General features: G+C 40.3%; 1 protein-coding gene across 21 annotated transcripts in view; it reads right to left on the bottom strand.

Moving 5' to 3' along the window:
* SYNE1 (spectrin repeat containing nuclear envelope protein 1) overlaps positions 1-21,405 on the bottom strand; it is a 538,457-nt gene that overhangs the window by 23,310 nt on the left and 493,742 nt on the right. For 16 of the 21 annotated variants that reach the window (XM_033235023.1, XM_033235024.1, XM_033235035.1 and 13 more), the window contains 8 exons: positions 19,787-19,949; positions 11,225-11,412; positions 10,215-10,365; positions 7,335-7,517; positions 6,930-7,067; positions 4,865-5,056; positions 3,271-3,604; positions 535-603 (listed from right to left, as the gene is read on the bottom strand). In XM_033235023.1, the coding sequence (XP_033090914.1) occupies positions 535-603; positions 3,271-3,604; positions 4,865-5,056; positions 6,930-7,067; positions 7,335-7,517; positions 10,215-10,365; positions 11,225-11,412; positions 19,787-19,949 (1,418 nt within the window). Of the gene's footprint in view, positions 1-534; positions 604-3,270; positions 3,605-4,864; positions 5,057-6,929; positions 7,068-7,334; positions 7,518-10,214; positions 10,366-11,224; positions 11,413-19,786; positions 19,952-21,405 lie in introns of all 21 variants that reach the window. The other 5 variants (XM_033235036.1, XM_033235029.1, XM_033235030.1 and 2 more) reach the window with 2 other exon arrangements.

Raw genomic sequence — 21,405 nt, 5'->3', positions numbered from 1 at the left:
AAGAGTTCTTAAATTAAAATTACATATATTGTTTAGAGATGAAATCTGATCTCGTCCCCTGTCTCCTATGGGATTCCTGAGATGGGGACGATAAAGTGGTGGATGTGCCCAAGGTCACTCATGCAGGCTGGCGGACTTGGGACCACAGCCTGCGCCCTGACCCTCCAGCCCCAGGTAGATCTGTGCACAGTGAAGCTGAAGTTACCACACCATGTAGAACACCAGGGCACAGAGGCTGATGACTGGGTTTTCCGTCTCATATTTTCTGCTGTTAATGGGCTTGACAGGTCTATACTTAATGAGACCAATGACCATTTAACGAGTTGAGAAGTTATTTTGTTTCACTGGATTAGTGAAATCTTATTCTTGGTGTGGATTTAACCAGCTGTTTTTTCTAGTACAGCAGTAAGAGAGGAAGGCTGTGCCTTAACATGCTAGAGCCACAAAGCTGGGAGAGATACAGCAGATGTGCTAAGAGAGGAGGCTTATTATACAGGGGAGGGAGGGAGGCTGGCTCCGGCTTGTCGTGCCTACCAGAGGTATTTTTGATTGCATTTTCTGTGAGTTTTACATAGGCCTCAGGGCTTTCAGGGATCATTACATCTGCAAAAAAAGCACAGTCTAAGTTGACAGCTAAGTTCTGGAAACCCTGAATCCCTTGTGCAGGAAAATAACTTTCCTGGGGGAAAAAAAGGAAGTAGTTATTCTAGACACAAAGTTCCTGAGTGCACAGAGGAGCATGCAGGCTCACCAAAGGTTTCCTGAAATGAATCATAAGAACTCACAGTGGGCCAGGCACGGTGGCTCACGCCTGTAATCCCAGCACTTTGGGAGGCTGAGGCGGGTGGATCACCTGAGGTCAGGAGTTTGAGACCAGCCTGGCCAACATGGTGAAACCCTGTCTCTACTAAAAATACAAAAATTAGCCAGGCATGGTGGCAGGTGCCTGTAATCCCAGCTACATGGGAGGCTGAGGCAGGAGAATCGCTTGAACCCGGGAGGCGGAGGTTGCAGTGAGCCGAGATCGTGCCACTGCACTCCAGCCTGGGCCACAGAGATTGAATTTTACAGATGAGAAAACCGAGGCACAGAAGAATTAAGTTCCTTATCCAAGTTTAAACAGAAACTTGGCAGAACTGAGATTTCAGCCCAGTCAGATTCCAGAGAAGCACTGTCCCATATATTTCTACGTGAACTATATATGTAATTTTAAAGGCTTCATAGCCACATTAGAAATGTAAAAGGAAACATAGAAAATTAATTTTAACACTATATTACATAGAGATTATAACATGTAAACAATATAATTATTATTAATATTTTATTTTCTTTCTTTGTACTAAGTCTCTGAAATTCATGTAAGAGTGTTTTCCGGCCGGGCGCGGTGGCTCAAGCCTGTAATCCCAGCACTTTGGGAGGCCGAGACGGGCAGATCACGAGGTCAGGAGATCGAGACCATCCTGGCTAACACGGTGAAACCCCGTCTCTACTAAAAATTACAAAAAACTAGCCAGGCGAGGTGTGGGCGCCTGTAGTCCCAGCTACTCGGGAGGCTGAGGCGGGAGAATGGTGTAAACCCGGGAGGCGGAGCTTGCAGTGAGCTGAGATCCGGCCACTGCACTCCAGCCTGGGCGACAGAGCGAGACTCCGTCTCAAAAAAAAAAAAAAAAAAAAAAAAAAAGGAGTGTTTTCCATGCGCAGCCCATCTCAATTTGCACAGTCCCATCTCAGAGCTCAACAGTCCCAATTGGCCAGTGGCTAGTTTTGGACAGCTCTGCTTCAGATGCCATACGCCTGACTAATAGGCCTTACTGTAAAGACAAAATAGAAATGAGAGAAATAATTTTCTTTTTAGAACAGTGTTATCCTTTGGGAATCTGATGTGAACTATCAGAACCAAACAGAAATCCCCAGATGTCCTTTTAAGAGAATGTATGAGATGCATTTCCAAGTGCCACAAATCAGCCTCCAACTCTTTATTCTATTTTTATCCACCTTCCTTACAGAGTTCCTGTTTCTCTGTCCATCCTTTCACTGCATGTGTGGCTTGGGTGATGGTCCTTCTTGTTTTCCTTCACACACTCTTCCTGTGTGAGCTCCTCCGTGCACTCCAGGACCATTGCCATTTGCTTGTGAATAACTACCCAATCAGCATTTCCGGCTTCTGCACTTCACACCTGTGCATCTATGACTGGACTTTTGCATTTGGATATTGCGCAGGGATCTCAAGATCAGGATGCACACAAGCAAACTCATCCCCTCCCTGCTCTCACAGCCCCACCTCCCTTGCCCAGCTGCACCCACAGTGCTCCTTCCCTCTTGTGGTCTTCAGGGCCTAGGACCACCTGCATCTTTCACCAAGATGCCCATCCCAGAAAATCGCCTCCATCCCAGTTCAATGGACTGAGAGTTAAGGAGAAGTCTTCTCTGTGTGGTTTCTCAAATCTCTCCCATTCTCTCCATTCCCAATGCTGCTTTCCCTAGTTCAAGCCACCACCCTACTTCTGTCTGAGGTTTTAAACGGTTTCATCTGAGCTCTCTCCCCCGAATATGCCCTTCTCCCTGTGGTATCCAGAAAGATACAATATGAAAATCTGCACATCCCTGAGGAGGGGGATCCCAGCACCTCCCTCCACAGATTCTGCTGTGGCTCCACAACCTTCAGGATAGGAGCCAAAGCTCTTTCCCATGGTGAACAGGCTGCCTCACAGCCAGGCTCTTCACTTTGTCCATTCCATGCCTGTCATTCCAGACAAACTGCTGATGATCAAAAGCACCAGGCCAATCACAAAGCAGGGAGGCTTCCCCTCCTTTCTTCCTCTAAGCACTACTGAGCCCACCTGACCAACTGCGATACACCCTCTGGACTCAGTTCCACGGTTTCTTTCCCGAAGCCTCTCCCAGGACTCCAGCTTTGTTGCCCCTGCCTGTGTGTCCTGCCACCACACTGCCATCTTAGCCCCAAACACTTCACACAGTGGTTTCTCACTGTCCCACCCTAGAGGGGAAGCTCTGGGAGAAGGAGAGGACTGTGTATCCCTAGGACCTGGCAAAGCGCTTGTCACCTGCTACCACAAATCTATGTGGAATAAATCAATGGCCACACCAAAATTTGCATTTTATAATCACATTCATATCTAAGTGTTCACTTAGGTACAATTTCCCCGCATGGGAGAAGGAAGCGAATGATTCTGGATAGCTGTCATGTTTCCAGGGCAATATGAATTCCCTCTGACTTTCCTTTAAGCTGGCACACTGGCTCTCTCCTACCTGATAAGCCAACAGCTCCCCGGAGGTAGAATTCTTTGTCGTCCTGACTCTCTTCATCCTCAGAGGGCAGAGCTCTGGACACTGCAGACTCCAGGTCCCGACTGAGGTCATAGTCGTGATCCCACTCCAGGGGGATGGAGTCCACACTAGCCGGGGTGTCTCGTCCCGACCGCTCGCTCCGGAGGGGCTGAGCGAGCGACAGGGAGGGGTTGGAGGAAGGCTGTGGAGAAAGCAGGCTGTCTGCAGAGCGGTCATGCCAGTGCAGGTCTGACAGAGCTGCGGAGTCTTCCAGCTCCAGCTCTCTGTCCGAGAGGTCGTGCTCATCATCTGGGAGCTGGAAGGGAAGTCAAGGCAACCCCGTCACTACAGTGGTCAGACTAGCTTTTTATCTGGGCCACCTGCCTACCATGTGGGGACAATCTTTAACTTCTTATGAGCAAATAAATAAGAATCTTCTGACCACAGAAATAGAACAAAATAAATCCCTTCAGGATGGAACAAATTATAGACAGTTGGAAATACATATTGAGACTGTACAAAAGAGAGAACCTATGACAAGAAATCTATGTCTAGGAGAATGTAGACTGTGAGGGATGAAATCCTGACATAGAAAGTTGTATTGCTTTGCAACATGGAGGTTAAAGGAACGGTGTGAAGGTGTTAGACTTTGACTGTCTGGGTTGAAATCTGAGTTATGCTGTGTACTTCCTGTTTAAGCTTGGATAAGGAACTTAATTCCTCTGGGCCTCAGTTTTCTCATCTATAAAGTAGGAATAACACTCCCAGGTACCCCATAGGGTTTCTGTGTGGTAAAAAATTAAAGTCTTATAAATTATCCTACCTAAGCCTCAGTTTCATTGTTGGTAAAATGGGAATAACATTGAAACCTACTTCAAATAATTAATATAAGATTAAATAAATATTATAAAGAAAGGCAATCTACTACCACGCCTAACACACGACACCTACACACTGGCACGGATCAGAAATAAGAGCAAATTACTAAGACCTTAGCTTGCCCTTATAGCCCAGATATAAAATAGATTTGATTGTAGAAGATTCCAAATATTCTAGTAACATCTCTATAGGTAAGATGTGATTATGGTAGCAATTAGGAAAATGGAAGAATGAAAATTCACCTAAACCTAACCTCATCAATTGAGAAGCTGTTCACATTGCTTCCTTTTATCGTATTTCTTCTAGAGGCTTCCCTTATTTCTTCTAGAGGCTTCTCTAGAGCAGCGCCATCCCATATGTTTCTGTGATCAGAAGATTCTTATTTATCTTCCATAGAAGACAAGAGTCAAATGTTCTTCTAAACTCTTTGTATACATTAACTCATCTAACGCTCAAAACAATCCTTTGTACAGGGTAGTTACTGTTACTAAACCAGTTTCACATTTGAGGAAGCTGAGGCAAGAAGGGTGAAGTGAGTAGCTTGCTGAAGGCGACAGCGACAATACAGGACAAAGCCAGGACTTGAACTCAGGTGCTCTGGCTCCAGAGTCTGGGTTCTCACCCACTGTACAACGCAATCCCACATGATTTATTCTCTTTAGATTTAATGACAACTAAGAAAATCAATGTTACATACAGGCAGGCGGATCAGTTTCTTATGGTATCTTTCCACACGCCCGAAGACCTCCTGGCAGTACCGTCGGAGCTCGTCTAGTTCCTCCTCGATGATCGCCGCATCCAAGGGCTCACTCTTTTCTATCAGCTGTTCTCCTTGGGCAATTATCTGCTCAATCTTATTATGGTTCAGTGAAATTTCCTGCTGGAAGGCCTAGGGAGTACAAATCTCATGTGATTTTGCTGTTGTTGCTTACAATGATATAAAAGAATCATAAAAGATGTATTTCTCATTACATTAAAAAAGACGTGTAGGGGCTATTTAATTGACCATATACAATCATGAGACAAGACCTTCTAAAGTAAAACATACACAGTTTCAGCCAGAACAGGAGTCATAAATAGAAACATTTGAATTCCATGATCAGAAAAGCACTTTTGGCTAATAAAATTTACCGTTACAGGTAGTGTGGGTAGAGAATAACAGGGAAAAATATTCAAACCCACTGTAAGTTGACAGCACTGGTTATCCCTGACAAAAGCAATGGCAGTCAATACACTGCCACTGAAATAAATGTGGCATTTTAAAGAAATCCCGAACATTTTAATTTCAGATGTCCTCATCCTAATGTCAAACATGACTAAGAGAAGCCATCCAATGCCACACCTTCTTCTCAGGTGATTCTTTCATTATTTCAGAACATAGGCAGGTAAAGTTATAATGATTTGAAAAACAAGGAATTCCAGGAGGATTATTTAGACTCATTCTATGTGTTGCAAAAGATTTAAATCACCGGGGTATGTTTCAGTGTTCACTTTTAATTCAATACAATAATACATTGTGGAAGAGCTGAATTGTCCAATGGTGAAAAAGACTCCCGAGAGAAGGGAGGGTAGTAAGAAGTTCCATCATCCTGCCAGGGGCCCGAGGGACAAGATTCAATTACCACTTGGCAGACACTTTCCGTGGAAGAATGTAAATGCTGACTTGCCTGTGAGATGACAGCAGAGAGGAATCAGGGGAGAGGGTGAGGCAGAATAGTAGGGTTTATTGTTTCTTCCATCCTGAGAATCGATGACTAAGGGAAAGTTCCTTGTTTTATTATAACAACCCAAAGGTTATGGGCATCATGACCATTCTTTAAAAAAATCCATCTATCTTGGGAAGAAAATTTCATAAGCTGCTTTGGAAAATATTCAATTTGTTAAATACTCCCCCTTTTAGGAAATCCTTACATCTAATGTATATCCCTCCTATTCAAATTTCTAGCTAGCCACTGTGTTTGAATTATATAGTGAAAAATATAAAATGTATTTAAAATTAACGTGGTATGTAAGAATGTAGACTGTGAGGGATGAAATCCTGACATAGAAAGTTGTATTGCTTTGCAACATGGAGGTTAAAGGAACGGTGTGAAGGTGCTACAAACAAATTAGAAAAAATAAACGAAAACAACAACAACAAGGCCAGGAAGGGTGGCTCATGCCTATAATCCCAGCACTTTGGGAGGCCAAGGCAGGCGAATCACTTGAGGTCAGGAGTTCGAGACCAGCCTGGCCAACATAGTGAAACTCCATCTTTACTAAAAAACTACAAAAATACAAAAGCTCGCCAGACGTGGTGGTGGGTGCCTGTAATCCCAGCTACTTGGCAGGCTGAGACAGGAGAATTACTTGAACCCGGGAGGTGGAGATTGCAGTGAGCTGAGATCGTGCCACTGCACTTTAGCCCGGACGACAGAGAGAGACTCTCTCTAAAAAAAAACAAAACAAAACAACAACAACAGAACATCCCGAATACCCTGGCAATCACGCTGACTGAAAATCAATCAAGCTGTTGAAAAATATCAACAATATCAGTATCAAAGAAGGTAAGAGCACTACCCAGAGATAAGCAATGGTGGTTATCTCTGGGCAGTGTTGTTTATCTTATTTTTGTATATCTTGTATATTTTCTGAATTTTTTTGCAGTCCAGAATTAATTTTTCAAAAGAAAAGTTATTTGCTATGTTCTTCACAAAAACAGCCACAAATCTTCTCCTTTTCAGGCTTTCTTCACATTGATAATTTGAAAAATAATCTATTACCTTGAGTTGCTTTATTTTAGCTTGAACATCACACTCAGAAAAATGTTCAATATTAGTGAGCTGCAGATCCATCTCCGTGAGCCAGACCAGAATGCTGTCCCGCGCAGTCTCAAACTCCTCACGCTGGCCAATAAAATGCTGGAAGGCAGAGGAAAGTAGTAACAATTATTTTTATGAAAAGTCCTTATAAGCACATGGAGATGGCACAATGAATTCCAGTGTCCTGTAAAGTCATTTTCTCAGCAGGCAGTGCGAAGCCTGCAATCCTTTGCTACAGCACTCCCCCGTTTACTCCTCCTGCCATCCCATTCTTATAAAATCACTGAGATTGTGTCTCAAGACTGCATTCGAATGGCCCAATCCCATCCTCTGGCCTCTAAATTACAGATGAGGCATAGCAAAAACCTTGAGTCTGCGCAAGATGGAGGTGACGCGCTTTTGCAGGTTGTCCCATCTCTGATTGCCTTCGTGAACCATCTGTTTGAGGCTACAGGCTGAATCAGTGCGGTTCTCTCTGGCCAGGCGGCGGTACTGCTTGTTGATCAGTTCCAGCTGCGTCAGGCACTCGTGGACCTGTCGCTGGAAAGCCTAAGGCCACAGAGAAGCATATCAGTGTGGGAAATCAGCGAAGTACTCTCAGTAGTGGCTTCTGGTTTTATTATTGTAGCCTCTGGGAGAATGGGAAGTTACACTACCACAGAGGGAAAAAATGATGTCTAATAATGGTATACTTCCTCTTGTTAAAGCAAAGTCATTTAGTCAGCGCAGCTTAAAGGAAAGGGAGTGAATAAATTGAAAAATATGAAAACAGGGAGTAGTAATAAACACACATGCATACAACACACATATATAGACACACACATATACACACACATACATATACACATAGCTTTAAAAATAATTAATGTCCTAGAAACAAATATTTCCACAAAGCAAACCACTATAAAACATATACACGTGTGTGGAAATGTGAGTTTGAAACGTTCAAGATTTCTGCTGTCAATATGGAGAAAAGAGATCTATAATGGAACTGTTTATTTGTAAAACATGTACTTTTCTAAAAATCTAGAAATTGCCTCAATTCTGCTGTCCATTAGGAAAAAATTTAAAACTACCTTTTGCAAAAGGTCTTCCAAACATCAAGCTATTATATGCTTTTAAGAAGAGTAATTTAGTAAAATACAAGTAACTTTATATTTTAAAAAATTGGGAACATGCTCGGTTTCTTTTTTGTTGTCCCTGTGATTTAATTAGGTTTTATAAAACATGCTAGAGCTAGTGTACCACCCTACACAGAAGCATCTATCTATTTTTGAGGCTATCCCAGGTAGAGATTCTGAAGGTAAAATATTCTTTTCTGCCTTTTCCTTGCAAATATGGAAGAGCCCTATAGCATAAGAGTGATTTGGCCAAAATAAAATGAAGCTTTAAAAAAAATCATTTGTATGATTTATGACTGATTTTTATCTTGACATTAGACCAAAATGAAAATTATAATTAGTAAACTGAACTGTACTCATCAAATCCCCAAATTCTGTTCTCCTTGGCTCATCACACTGTTTACATGTGACCACATTTCTGCCTCTTAAATCGTTTTCCTTCTGAGAGTTGCTTTCAGAGCCTTCATCCTAGGAAATCCTAGCTTCCAGTCTAAAAACCTTAAGTTATTTCTCCAGCAAAGGGAGTGGTAAGGAAAGTTCAGCTCTGGCCATGACTGGAAGCCACAGTACGTGTTTGCCCACTGGCGTAAGGTTGGAGTACCCCCAGGGAGATACCCCAGCATACCCACATCCAGCCCAAACATTCATGCGATTGGACCAGCTAAAGACTGTCCACAAACACAACTTTGTTTCTGCAATTCATTTCTGTCTCTTAAGAAAATTAATGACAAAACTCATGATAAAAAATAAAATCAATTATTATAGAAGCTAAATATAAGGCTAACTTTTGCTTTAAAATCTGAGAGTCTAAAATAGCTTCAAAAAGAATCTTATATAATCTGCTTTGCAGTATAAGCTAATTATAAAAGGTTTTAACCTTTATGAAGCTGAGTGTAGTAAGATGCAGTTGAGCAGCTCTTCCACTAACATTCATTCACGTCAAGATGACCTGGAATCTACTGCAGAGTTTACTGTGCTTTTTACTAGTAGTTTTCTAAGGAATATCTTTTATACAGGAATAAAAGCATTGTTTATTTTAATTTAGTGGTATAGTGCATATAAATTCATTCACCATTCAGACATCAAAGTAATTCATTCATTTCACAAAGTATTTGAACATTTTTCTAGATTCATATAGCTGTCCATGTACAACCCTGAGATTTTAAACTCCATAAGAATAAAAAGGGAACTTCCTATTTCCCATCATAGGCCTCAGTAAATGCCTGGTTACCTGATGTCACAAGGTAAAAATGAATGCAGCTACATTTCATTGCATTTTTAGTCTTATTTCTAAACATCTCGAGGAATTGGGGCAGAATTAGCAACCGAGAATGGTCAGAATGCTTCTGAACTCTTTGCTGTCAACGTGTCTGAGCACACGACTGCCTAGCAGTGGGAACTGAAAGGCAAAACAGCTTCACATTTAAAAATGGTCAGTTTGGGGCTAGGTCAGGTCTTCCATGAAAAGGAAAGGCAGTGGAGAAGTCAGAGCTTCATTGTACAAGTGACAGAGTGGACTCGAGATCGTGCAAGCAGGCAAGGTACTGGAATCAATTCTTGGATGACTTCTTTATGAATATGATTACACTACAGCTATTTTCGTCTATTTTGTAACTTTCAAAGCAAAAGTTAGCCTTATAGTTAGCAGTGTAATTGAAAAGTTTTGGTGATTCAAGACACATATACACACACACATACTGTGTAATTAGAAATGAATTATAATGAAAATGTTTTATTCCGTTCTAGAGCCAACTCTTCTATCAAATACATGCACACACACACACACACACACACACACACACACTCCGATTAGGTAAAGAAAATACAAAAATGTATTTGGAAGGTAGATTTTTATAGTATAAAAACATCATATTTTAATCGTAGAAAGGATGGTTGATTGTGGAATAATTCTGAAATAAAAATCATGCCAAGATCTTTTAGGAAAACCTTTTTCCTCCTTCTTTGCCTACTTATGAGGTCATAATAAAGATGGCTGCAAAGTCCTCACCCAGCAATTTGAACAGATAACATGTGGTGAACAACTAGTTTAGGTCTTGGAACTCCAACTACCAGCTGGCTACTTTAATAGCAAAATAAGGATTAAAAATTTGGAATTATAAATCACCTCAAATTTCTTTAGTTCTTCCTTGGCAACTGTATAGATCACTCCAGAAGAGCTGGGAAATGCAGCTGTCCTTTCTGAAGTCTTCAGCCAATCTTCAAAACGTGAATAGTCATCCAGAAATTTCTGCCACAATCGCCACGTCTCTTCGATTCTGGGGCAGAAAATGAAAGAACAGAATCTGATTATTGGAGACTGTTTTTGCCCCAGAACCCGGTCTGATGCCTGCCACTGGATTAAGGGTGCCCGCAGAGGCAACTGTTGTGCCAAACAATAACCATGGCTCGAGCCAAATTTGACCAGAGCGCAAGAGAGACAACTGTTTGAGCTAAAATAAAACAGCTGTTTTAGTTTTTTAAAAACATGTCCTGCAGCTCTGGATTTTGAATTAGTCAAATTGAAAATTATAAACACATCACATGAGCTGCCTTGGATGTGTGCAACAAGTTTAGAAAAGCAACAACAGGTTAACAGTGTGCACTCATGCCAGTGTTTTACGGAAATAAAAACGAAGTCTGAAAATCCATTGAAGTCCAACATTCAACTCACACTGACAAAAGTCAATCTATGACAGCAGGACAAATATTAAGCTTTCAACAGTTTGCCAGAGAGCACAGCCATGATGTCACTTTGTAACACAGCACGATTTTCTGCCACCTTAAATTTCAAAGGGCTTAAAGATAAATGTGTTTTTATTTAATTTTTAATAGAAGAACATTACTGTTTTCACAGCCACACATTCTGTAATGTTATGCTTCTTTGACAAGGGTGTACTTTTACGTTTCCGTGTTATTTTTAAACTGTTAAGTCAGACATAACTTGGCTTGTTATATTTATATATTACTTTTATATCTACTTATTTTCTCAACTAAATGTAGATAATAGCAAGTTTGGGAAGCCACAGCTATCTTTGGACATTGTAACCAACAGGAAAGAGTGAACAGTGGATAGTCTGGGTGATTTTTATTTTCATTTTGGTCTTTCCTCTTCCCTGTTTCAGCATCCCAGCTCACTTGAGTCTCCTTTCCATGGACATAGCACAAATGTTTCTCCACCGCCGGTCCAGGTTTCTTGTAGCCTGCTGGATAGAGTCACACTCGGCATCAGTGGCACAGGCATCACAGTCGTGCAGCAGGACTTCACACAGGTTGAGGACAGACGCAACACCTGTACTGTGCTTCTCTATGTCTCTCTGAAGCTCCTGCAGGGGAACGCAACAGGCTTTATTCAACAATTACATGTATACAGAGGAGAGAAACTGAAGCAACGTCTGTTGATAAATGGTTAGGCTACACTTTGACAAATATTTAATTTCCCTGAATGTATGACATTTATTGAGCCTCATGTATGAAATCCAGCAAGCTCAAAAGTACTAGAAAATGTATGTAGAAATATTTTGGCTATGTGAATAATGCCAACATATAAACTGAACAAATGAAATAGTTTACACTAGGAGTAAAATTAACTTCTTTAATCAATAAAAAAATGAATCTTGGCTGGGTGCGGTGGCTCAAGCCTGTAATCCCAGCACTTTGGGAGGCCGAGATGGGCGGATCACAAGGTCTGGAGATCGAGACCATCCTGGCTAACCCGGTGAAACCCCGTCTCTACTAAAAAATACAAAAAACGAGCCGGGCAAGGTGGCAGGCGCCTGTAATCCCAGCTACTCGGGAGGCTGAGGCAGGAGAATGGTGTGAACCTGGGAGGCGGAGCTTGATCCGGCCACTGCACTCCAGCCTGGGTGACAGAGCGAGACTCCGTCTCAAAAAAAACAAAAAAAAAAAGAATCTTGCCCCAGACTCTACTTCACGAATACATCACTTTCATCCCAATCAATCAATCAATGCAATACAGTCATCTCTTAGTATCTGTCAGGGGATTGGTTCCAGAACTTCCTTCCGATTCCAAAATCCATGGATGCTTAAGTCCCTGATATTGAATGTTGTAGTATTTGCATACCTCCTATGTACATCCTTCCATACACTTTAAATCATCTTGAGATTACTTATAATACCTAATACAATGTAAATGCTATAGAAATAGTTCTTATACTGTATTGTTTAGGGAACCATGACAAGAATAAAAAGTCTGTACATATTCAATGCAGATCCAATTATTTTTCCCAAATAATTTTGATCTACAGTTGGTGGAATCTACCAATGTAGAACCATAGATACCGAGGGCCTGGATATATGCGTGTGCTAGAGCTGGCACTCAAGAACTGGGTTTTAAGATCCAAAGATTTACATTCCTTTTTTAATTTTTTATTTTTTTTGAGATGGAGTTTCACTCTGTCACCCAGACTGGAGAGCAATGGCGCAATCTCAGTTCATGGCAACTTCTGCCTCCCGGTTCAAGCGATTTTCCTGCCTCAGCCTCCCAGGTGGCTGGGATTACAGGTACCCGCCATCATGCCCGGCTAATTTTTGTAGTTTTGTAGAGACAGGGTTTTACCATGTTGGCCAGGCTGGTCTTGAACTCCTGACCTCAGGTGATCTGCCCACCTAGGCCTTCCAAAGTGCTGGGATTACAGTGTGAGTCGCTGCACCCAGCCAATTTGCATTCTTTTTTAAACAGTTAATTCCACCATCATTAAAAGGTAACATGGTTATCAATGGACGAAGAAATAAAGAAAAAGTGACATATATATATATACACACACACACAATGGAATATTATTCGGTCATAAAAAAATGAAATTACGTTGTTTGCAGCCACATGGATGGAACTAGAGGTCATTATGTTACGTGAAATAAGCCAGGTACAAAAACATAAATTTGACACGTTCTCACTTGTATGTGGGAGCTAAAAAAGCTGATCTCACAGAGGGAGAGAGTAGAACGCCAGATAGCAGAGGCTGGGAAGAGTGTTTTGGGGCCATGAAGCGAGGTTGGTCAATAGATACAAACATACAGTTACAGGGAATAAGTTTTAATGTTCGATAGAGTAGAATAACTATAGTTAACAACAATGTACTACATATTTCAAAATAGCTAGAAGAGAGAAATTGAAATGTTCCCAACACATAGAAATAATAAATACCAGAGGTGACGGATACCCCAAATGCCCTGACTTGATCATTACACAGTCTATGCATGTAACAAAATATCATATGTACCCCACAAATATGTAGAAATACTATTTATGGGACTATATCATGCATGACATCAGCAGCTTCCTCAGAGAACAACTTTTTTTTTTTGAGATGGAGTCTCACTGTGTCACCCAGGCTGGAGTGCAGTGACATGATCTTGGCTCACTACAACCTCCTGTCTGATTCTCCTCCTGATTCTCCTACCTCAGCCTCCCGAGTAGCTGGGATTACAGGCACCCACCACCATGCCTGGCTAATTTTTGTATTTTTAGTAGAGATGGGGTTTCACCATGTTGGCCAGGCTGGTCTGGACCTCCTGATCTTGTGATCCGCCTGCCTCGGCCTCCCAAAGTGCTGGGATTACAGGTGTGAGCCACGTGCCTGGCGTAGAGCAACTTTTAATGTAGGATAGAAGTAAAATGTTTTATGATAAAAACAAAGCACTGGATTTCCCTGGAGTCCCACAGTGTGAAATCTTCATTTTACCTGTATAAAATGTAAATCCAAATTGTACATTGTTTTCTCTATTGAACTTTTAACTCCATTTACTCCAAGTAAGTTCCCATTATTAAAAGTGAGCTCTACCAGTATAATTTTTTGTTTGCAATATTCATCAATGTCTTTAGTGTGTTTTCCTTTTCTTTCATCAGGAAGTTCTTGAATCTGCTTAGCTTTTCTCTTGCTCTAAAAATTCCTCAATTTACGCAGATACCTGGGATTTAAATTCTTGTGTTGCTCTTCCTCTTACTTTTTTTTTCCATTGACAACATGTACGAACACACCTAGCTATTGTCAAATGTCTAACAGTGCCTTTAATTCATTTTGGAGATTTTATAAACTAGACACTAGACGATAAATTCTACTAAAATATTTATATTTTTATAAACAGTCCTTTCAAATCTCTAACATAACCTCCTTCACTTACGTGAAAGAGTATGTCACAGGAATTGCTGTTCTAAAAATATAAAATAAAGTAATATAAAAATTAAACTTAGTATTTGCTTAAAGATAAATACAAAGACAAATAATTCTGTAAATGAGATTACCAAGTACATTTGAGGTCTTAAAGTACATTTTGTTCAAGGATATACATTTGGAAGGAGTGTTAGACCCCTGGACATAAACCATGCATTTAAGAAAGTTAGCATTTTTATTTCATTTTCCCTAAATACTCAAAAGTTTTTGTTAAAATCGATATGTAAAATGGCAACCCTAGGATTTGAGGGGATTTATAATCATACGTAAGTACCCTAAGACAAATAAGTTTTAGGCTCAGCTTTAACTTTGTTTTTTGAGACAGAGTCTCACTCTGTCAGCAGACTGGAGTGCAGTGGCGCAATCTCGACTCACTGCAACCTCCGCCTCCCAGGTTCAAGCAATTCTCCTGCCTCAGCCTCCTGAGTAGCTAGGACTACAGGTGTGCACCACCATGCCCAGCTAATTTTTGTGTTTTTAGTAGAGACAGAATGATTCTTAAAAATTTTCCACAAAGGAAACTGTAGTAACTATGACATGATTAAAATAAAATTTATCACGCCCTGACTTTGTGTTAGGTAAGCACTGTGCTCAGTGCTTCTTCTTAGTAATTTGCATAATCACACTGTGTGGTGTGGACTCTGATGATTGGCATTCTATAAATCAGGGCTCTATAAATCAGATAATATGGGAATGTAGTGAGGACAAGATCTGAACCCAGAAAGTTTACTTTTAACCACTGGCGTACAGGATTTTTTTAAAGTTTTAATTTAAAATTTAATTAAAAAGCTATATGTGCATATTTAATGTAGTAAAAAGTAAAAAACTGCTAGCAGGTTCTGAATAAAGCAGTGCTCTCCACCCTGGAGTCCACCTGTTCAGCAGCAACCATTTCCATCTCTTGTAGCTCTTTCTTCTGGTATTACTTCCACACTTTTTCATTTTTTGAGATAGGGTCTTGCTCTGTCACCCAGGCTGGAGTGCGGGGGTGTGATTATGGCTCACTGCAGCCGTGAATTCCTGGCCTCAAGTGATCCTTCTGCCTTGGCCTCCCACAGTATTAGGATTACAGGGGTGAGTCACCACATTTGACCTATTTCTGTATTTCTCAGTAATATATAACTTCTCTGTTTCTAAGTAACATAGCTACTGCTTGATTTGTCCATTTTAGTAATTACTTTATGAATTCTTCTTTAGTAGAGAAGAAATAAACTTCTACATGGCTGACTGAACTCTAATGACTGTTACAGTACAACTTAGAGCTAGGGTAATAGTCACCGTTCTCATGATTATGGTTATTTAATATTGTTCACATTTGAGGAACAAAATATGCTACGGTTATGTTTCTTTTCTTTTTTTTTAGACAGAGTCTCAGTCTGTCACCAGGCTGGAGTGCAGTGGCACAATCTCAGCTCACTGCAACCTCCAACTCCCTGGTTCAAGTTGTTCTCCTGCCTCAGCCTCCTGAGTAGCTGGGATTACAGGCACGCACCACCATGCCCAGCTAATTTTTGTATCTTTAGCAGAGACAGGGTTTCACCATGTTGGCCAGGATGGTCTCGATCTCCTGATAATTCATTTTTCCTGGATTTTACAATCCTCTGTTTCTCTCAAATTTATAATGCTTGCTTCTATTATCTCTCTTAAAGAACTAATAAAACTCCTTCCAGAGTAGTTAAGCCCATCAGATAATCTAGCCCCTCCTGGCTCCTCCTGGAAACATCCCTGCTAGAGCACCCAGAACCCCGGCTCCCATCTGGACAGGTGCTGGCTTGGCTGCAGTACAGCTGTCATCAGGGACTTTCCTGCACCTTCAATCTGGGAATTCCCTTTTTCTTTCTCCTGAGTTGAATAGCATTTCCCCTCTTGCTTTAGTGCAGGTAGCATATACAGCTTATGCAACATGGTAGCATGCAGCATGTGTAGCGAGTATGAAGTGTGGTTTCCTCTCACTTTTGTGTATGTAGTATACCTTTCATTAGCTTCCTGAAAATGGGTACATAGGAGGTAAAATTTTTAGATATTAAGTGGCAGGGTATAAAATTCTAAATTATAAAGAATTTTTCTCAGCTTTCTGTAGGCAGAGCCATTGTCTTCTAGCTTCCAGTATTGTTTTGGAGAAGCCAGATTTTATTTCATCCTGGAAACCTTTAGGATCTCCTTATTCCTTGTGTTCTGCAATTTTACAGTGTGGCTTTGCTTTGTTTTACATTTTCCTGGGTACTTATATGGCCCTTATAATCTGCAAATGCATGTTTTTCATTTTAGATATATATATGAATATATATACATACACACATATGTGTAATGTGTGTACACATATATGTGTAATCTTCCACAAAGTAGACAAAAAGATAAATATATGAAAAATAGGAAAGAAATATAGACATAAACATAATAAAATTAACAATAATGCAAGAGCTTCAAAATCCAATTCAGTTATTTTATAAAAGTCTCCCCAAAAAAGAATAAAGAAAATGGAGAGGAGAAAATTAACATAGTAGTAATGTAATAAAAGATATAAATACATATTTAATAATAAATATATAAAATATATTTTATTACATTACATTATTTATTTAATAATAAACATATTATTTAATTATATATATATTACATTACTACTACGGTAATTTTCTCCTCTCCATTTTCTTTATTTTTTTTGGGGGGGGTTTTTACAAAATGACTGAATTGGACTTTGAAACTCTTGCATTATTGTTAATTTTATTATGTTTACGTCTATATTTCTCTCCTATTTTTCATATATTAATCTTCCTGTTTTACTTTGTGGAAGATAGTCTCCATTCTGAAAGCCCTTTTTTAAAGAAAAATGGCAGCCTATCATTTTATGAATGCAAAACGTCTCATTTCTGTGAGTTTGTTTTGTTTACATTTTCTTCCTCTCTCTACAACGTGTTTCCTCTGATTGCTCCTTTCTTTATTTCCCTCTGTTTATTTTGGTCTTTTCTTAATGGTAGAAGCTTTCTTAAGTGGTGAGGATTCTTGCCTATCCACACATGTTCAAGAATGAGTCAGCTGTAGAAGCTGCGTATGCACCTAAAGTATGTCAATCGGGAGGCTTCCCCGTGGAGAGTTAGGCAGGGGTCTGGACTTTTGCTGGGTTATCTTCAGTATCACTAATTGAAGGTACTTTTCTCTTGTCTGATCAGTTCTCCAGAAAGGATGCTCCAATCTCCTGGCTAGGGTGGAAGCCTGGGTACTGACATAGTGGGAGCCAAGCTGGGGAAGCAGGATGGGAGCCTGACCATTTGGTACTGAGCCATTCACATCATCTCCCCATTTTTAACATAGTGACTCTAGCCTCCATGGTGTCCTCATCCCCAAACCCAGAGTCCTTCTGGTTTGCCTTCTCCAGAGAGTAATCATCTGGTCTTCTGCCTGAGTAAAGGAAGCAGAGTTCCCTGGCTGGCTGGGCTCAGGAGGAATCTGCCAGTCTCAGCACACCTTATTCAGATTTTCAAGTACTCTTCCATTTTACAGCTCAACAGGCAACTCTACTTTCAGCTTCACCTGATCTCCACTTTCCGAGCCTTCCTGGAACTCTGTGGCATGAATCAACTTTCTCCATCCTCCATTCTGTTAACACCATCACTGATCTATCCACTTTCTATCTTGCAAAATTATGTTGGATGTCTGTCATCGCTACCATTTCCTCTCCTGTTCTCTTTGCCATTGTGGTTTTAACCTTTTTCCCTCTCTAGTATCATTTTATTGGGGTTTTAGTAGTAGGTAGGGCTATAAATCCATATGATCAATTTGCCATATTTAACTAGATATTTTGTTGATTTTCATACACTTGTGAAATTACAATACTGGCCATTTACATTTTAACTCATCACTGTACACATCATTACCATGTTCTCTGGAAGAATCTGGGAAGCTGGATGCCAACCAGGATCCCTATAATTCAGTCATCAGAATCTCAAACATCACCACCCATCAGAAAACTTTAATTTCATAAAAATTGAGAAATATCTTGCTAACAAGTTTTTTTTAAAGGCAATGGAATATAGTGTATATTTCAAGATAGCTAGAAGAGAAGATTTTGAGTATTGTTACTACAAAGAAATGATAAATATTTAAAGTGATGGATATGGTCATGAAATTACCTCAGTTTGTTTGATTGTTACACTATGCAAATATGCATTGAAGCATCATGTTGTACCCCACACAGATGTACAATTATTATGTATTCATTAGAAAGAAAAGAATTTTAATGATAATTTTAATATTAAAAAAACTCTCAACACCCAAAACTGTATTGTAACACCTATTTCATTGGCTTAAATAGTCTGTAAAATGAAGTAAGTACATAAACTATAAGATTTTAAAAACAGGAGGTATTTACATTTTATAGCATTTTAAAATTAAGCAACTTTGCTGCAACGGCCTAAATGTAATGGAGAGAACCAGAGTGTGGGTAGAATTTTCAAAGCAATCTAAAGGCATGGAGTAACGTTATCTCTAGTGGGGAATTTACAGTGTTTGCTACTGGCAACTGGAGTCTGATACACTTAGTAAGAATAAACGAGGGAGCCCAGCACAGTGGCTCACGCCTGTAATCCCAGCACTTTGGGAGGCCGAGGGTGGGCAGATCACTTGAGGTCAGGAGTTTGAGACTAGCTTGGTCATCATGGCAAAACCCCATCTCTACTAAAAATACAAAAATTAGTCGGGCATGGTGGTGCATGCCTGTAATCCCAGCTACTTGGGAGGCTGAGGCATGAGAATCGCTTGAACCCGGGAGGTGGAGGTTGCAGTGAGCTGAGATCACACTACTACACTCCAGCCTGGGCAACAGAGTGAGACTCCGTCCCCACACCCTCCCCCCCAAAAAAAAGAAAAGAAAAAGAAAAAAAATAAATGAGGGAGGGAATGGGAGGTGAAATTTTCTTCTGTATACATTTTCCTGGATCATCCCTTTTTGCTTTGTTGGGTTGTACACTGCCAGTGAGATGTTCTCTTTGCTACACACATGAAGGTGGAATTACAATGTGCGATCCGCAGGTCAGGCAATCCTTTTTGCAAAACAAAATTTTTTCAACTTGAAAAATTTTAAGTATGCCTTGTAATCTTTCCCCAAACACTATACACAGGACAAAAAATGAGGGGTGCTCCTTTCAATTTTTTCTAAGTGTATGGTAGTGGGCTAGAGCTAGTGACTCTCAAATAAGCCAATCTGTTAGTACTATTTTAGATACATAATTGCAGCTCAACCTTACCTACCATCTTAGAAGGCTTCTTGGTGGATGGATGACACTAACTGTACAATGGCACAAGCATCTTTGTAAGGCTGAACTCTGCAGTGACATGAAACCTTTTGGCCTCAATCGCCTGCCTAGGCAAAGCCCCCTTCCTCACCAGTCCTGTCTAGCTCCCTCTTGACCTTCCATTCCCAGGCACCATTTCATGCCCACCCCATCATCCTGGCCAGGAGGACAGATATTCCATGGCTTATTAATTCCATTTCAATTTTAAGTCTTACCTGCTGCTCATTAAGCTTTCTCTGTATTTCTTCCGAGTTACAGGAATCGTAGACTATTGGTTTGGCCAGCTCTGACTCAATGTGAGCGAGCCAGGTCCTCAGGCTGCTCATGTTCTTATCGAGCTGCTGCACAGCCACCAGGGTCTCCTTCAGCTTTTTCACCCTGTGGGCAGAGAAGGGGGAACGTCCCGCTTCAGCGAGAGGACCACTCATGTTTCCCTCATGTGCAGAGGAGAACACTGGGCTTTAACAATCTTTTTAGGCAGAGAGTTAGAAACTCATGTGGAAGAAGCCAAAGATAGAAGAAAAAGGAGGATAGAAATTAGAGATGAATACAGACAACGGAGCAAGGATGCAGAGGAGGCAGGGGTCCAGGGCACAGGAGCAGAGATAAATTAGTTTTGAACACAGTTTTCCCAGTGTGAGCAGGGTGTGATCACAAGTTTGGGAAGAACACAGGTAGTATTTCTCAACTCCATTACTACCTACTTAGAGCAAAAATCAATTATTGAGTCCCTGTTAAGAGCCTGACATGGCTGAGTGTACACAGATTGCTCTAAAGAGAAAGGTCATGGTGATAATAAGCATATGATCAATGATCTATTAGTGACCTTATTTAAAAATTGCTGCTACCTTTAGACTATGAGTCTCGCCTTTTGGTTCAAGAAATATGGCCACCTAATTGGCACTGCTCATAACAGAGGTAAACAGCAGATAAGCAAAATACTTCCAGCTGCTAGGGTGTCATCTTGGCTCAACTGAAGAGGTATCTATCTTCTTGAAAATATGTCAAGAGCAACATGACTTGTAAGACTCTAGGTTTGAGATACATTTAAAGGCAGGGATCTGCAATAGATTGTTCTCAAAGATTGACAACTTACACTTAGAGTCGTGAGATATTCGCTCCCCCTCCCCCACCCCTGCATTACTTCCAGGCTTTTAAAGAAGTGATTCTCAAGCTGGGATTGTCACACAATCAGCGGAGGGTGCTTTCAAACCACAGGTGCCAACTACCAGCCACCATCTCCAGATGGTTCTGATACATTTCTCTGATCAAGACACACTGTTCTGAAGAAAATGTCTCATAATCAAAGTATTTTGAACATTTTCATTTATTTTTAGTTGTTTAAAATTGATATCATCACTTCTGTTTCAGTTTCAATAAATCAATGTTTCTCTCTCAAGTGAAAATGTAGTCGTTTGACAACATGATCGCTTTTCCTTTTTGTCATTTTTCCTCAAAGCACTGTCACATAAATGCTCTTAAGGCATTTTCACTATGGTCAGCTGTCAGTAATATCTATATTTCAATAATTGTAATTAATAACACTTCTATTTGAATAACATTTTCAGTTTGTAAAAACCCTCTTAGGAGCATTACCTTTTATTCTTTTAAAAAATGTGTATTTAAAAAAATTATGTTCATATTTCACAATATATTCTATTGGTAGAAAATGAAAGTATGTTGCATTGTTTATTATGACTTAAAATTCCATTTGAGATAAGATTTCCCCAATTAGCTTTATAAATACAAATTGTACCCTGTCCCCCAGACACTTCAAGGCATTGGCCTTGAACACTATTTCCAAGAACTTTTACATACAACTCACTCACATTTC

The sequence above is a fragment of the Trachypithecus francoisi genome, unplaced genomic scaffold, assembly GCF_009764315.1.
Source record: "Trachypithecus francoisi isolate TF-2019V2 unplaced genomic scaffold, Tfra_2.0 Lachesis_group15, whole genome shotgun sequence".
In the NCBI taxonomy this organism is placed as follows: Eukaryota; Metazoa; Chordata; class Mammalia; order Primates; family Cercopithecidae; genus Trachypithecus; species Trachypithecus francoisi.
This window is presented reverse-complemented; position numbering and strand designations above follow the sequence as displayed.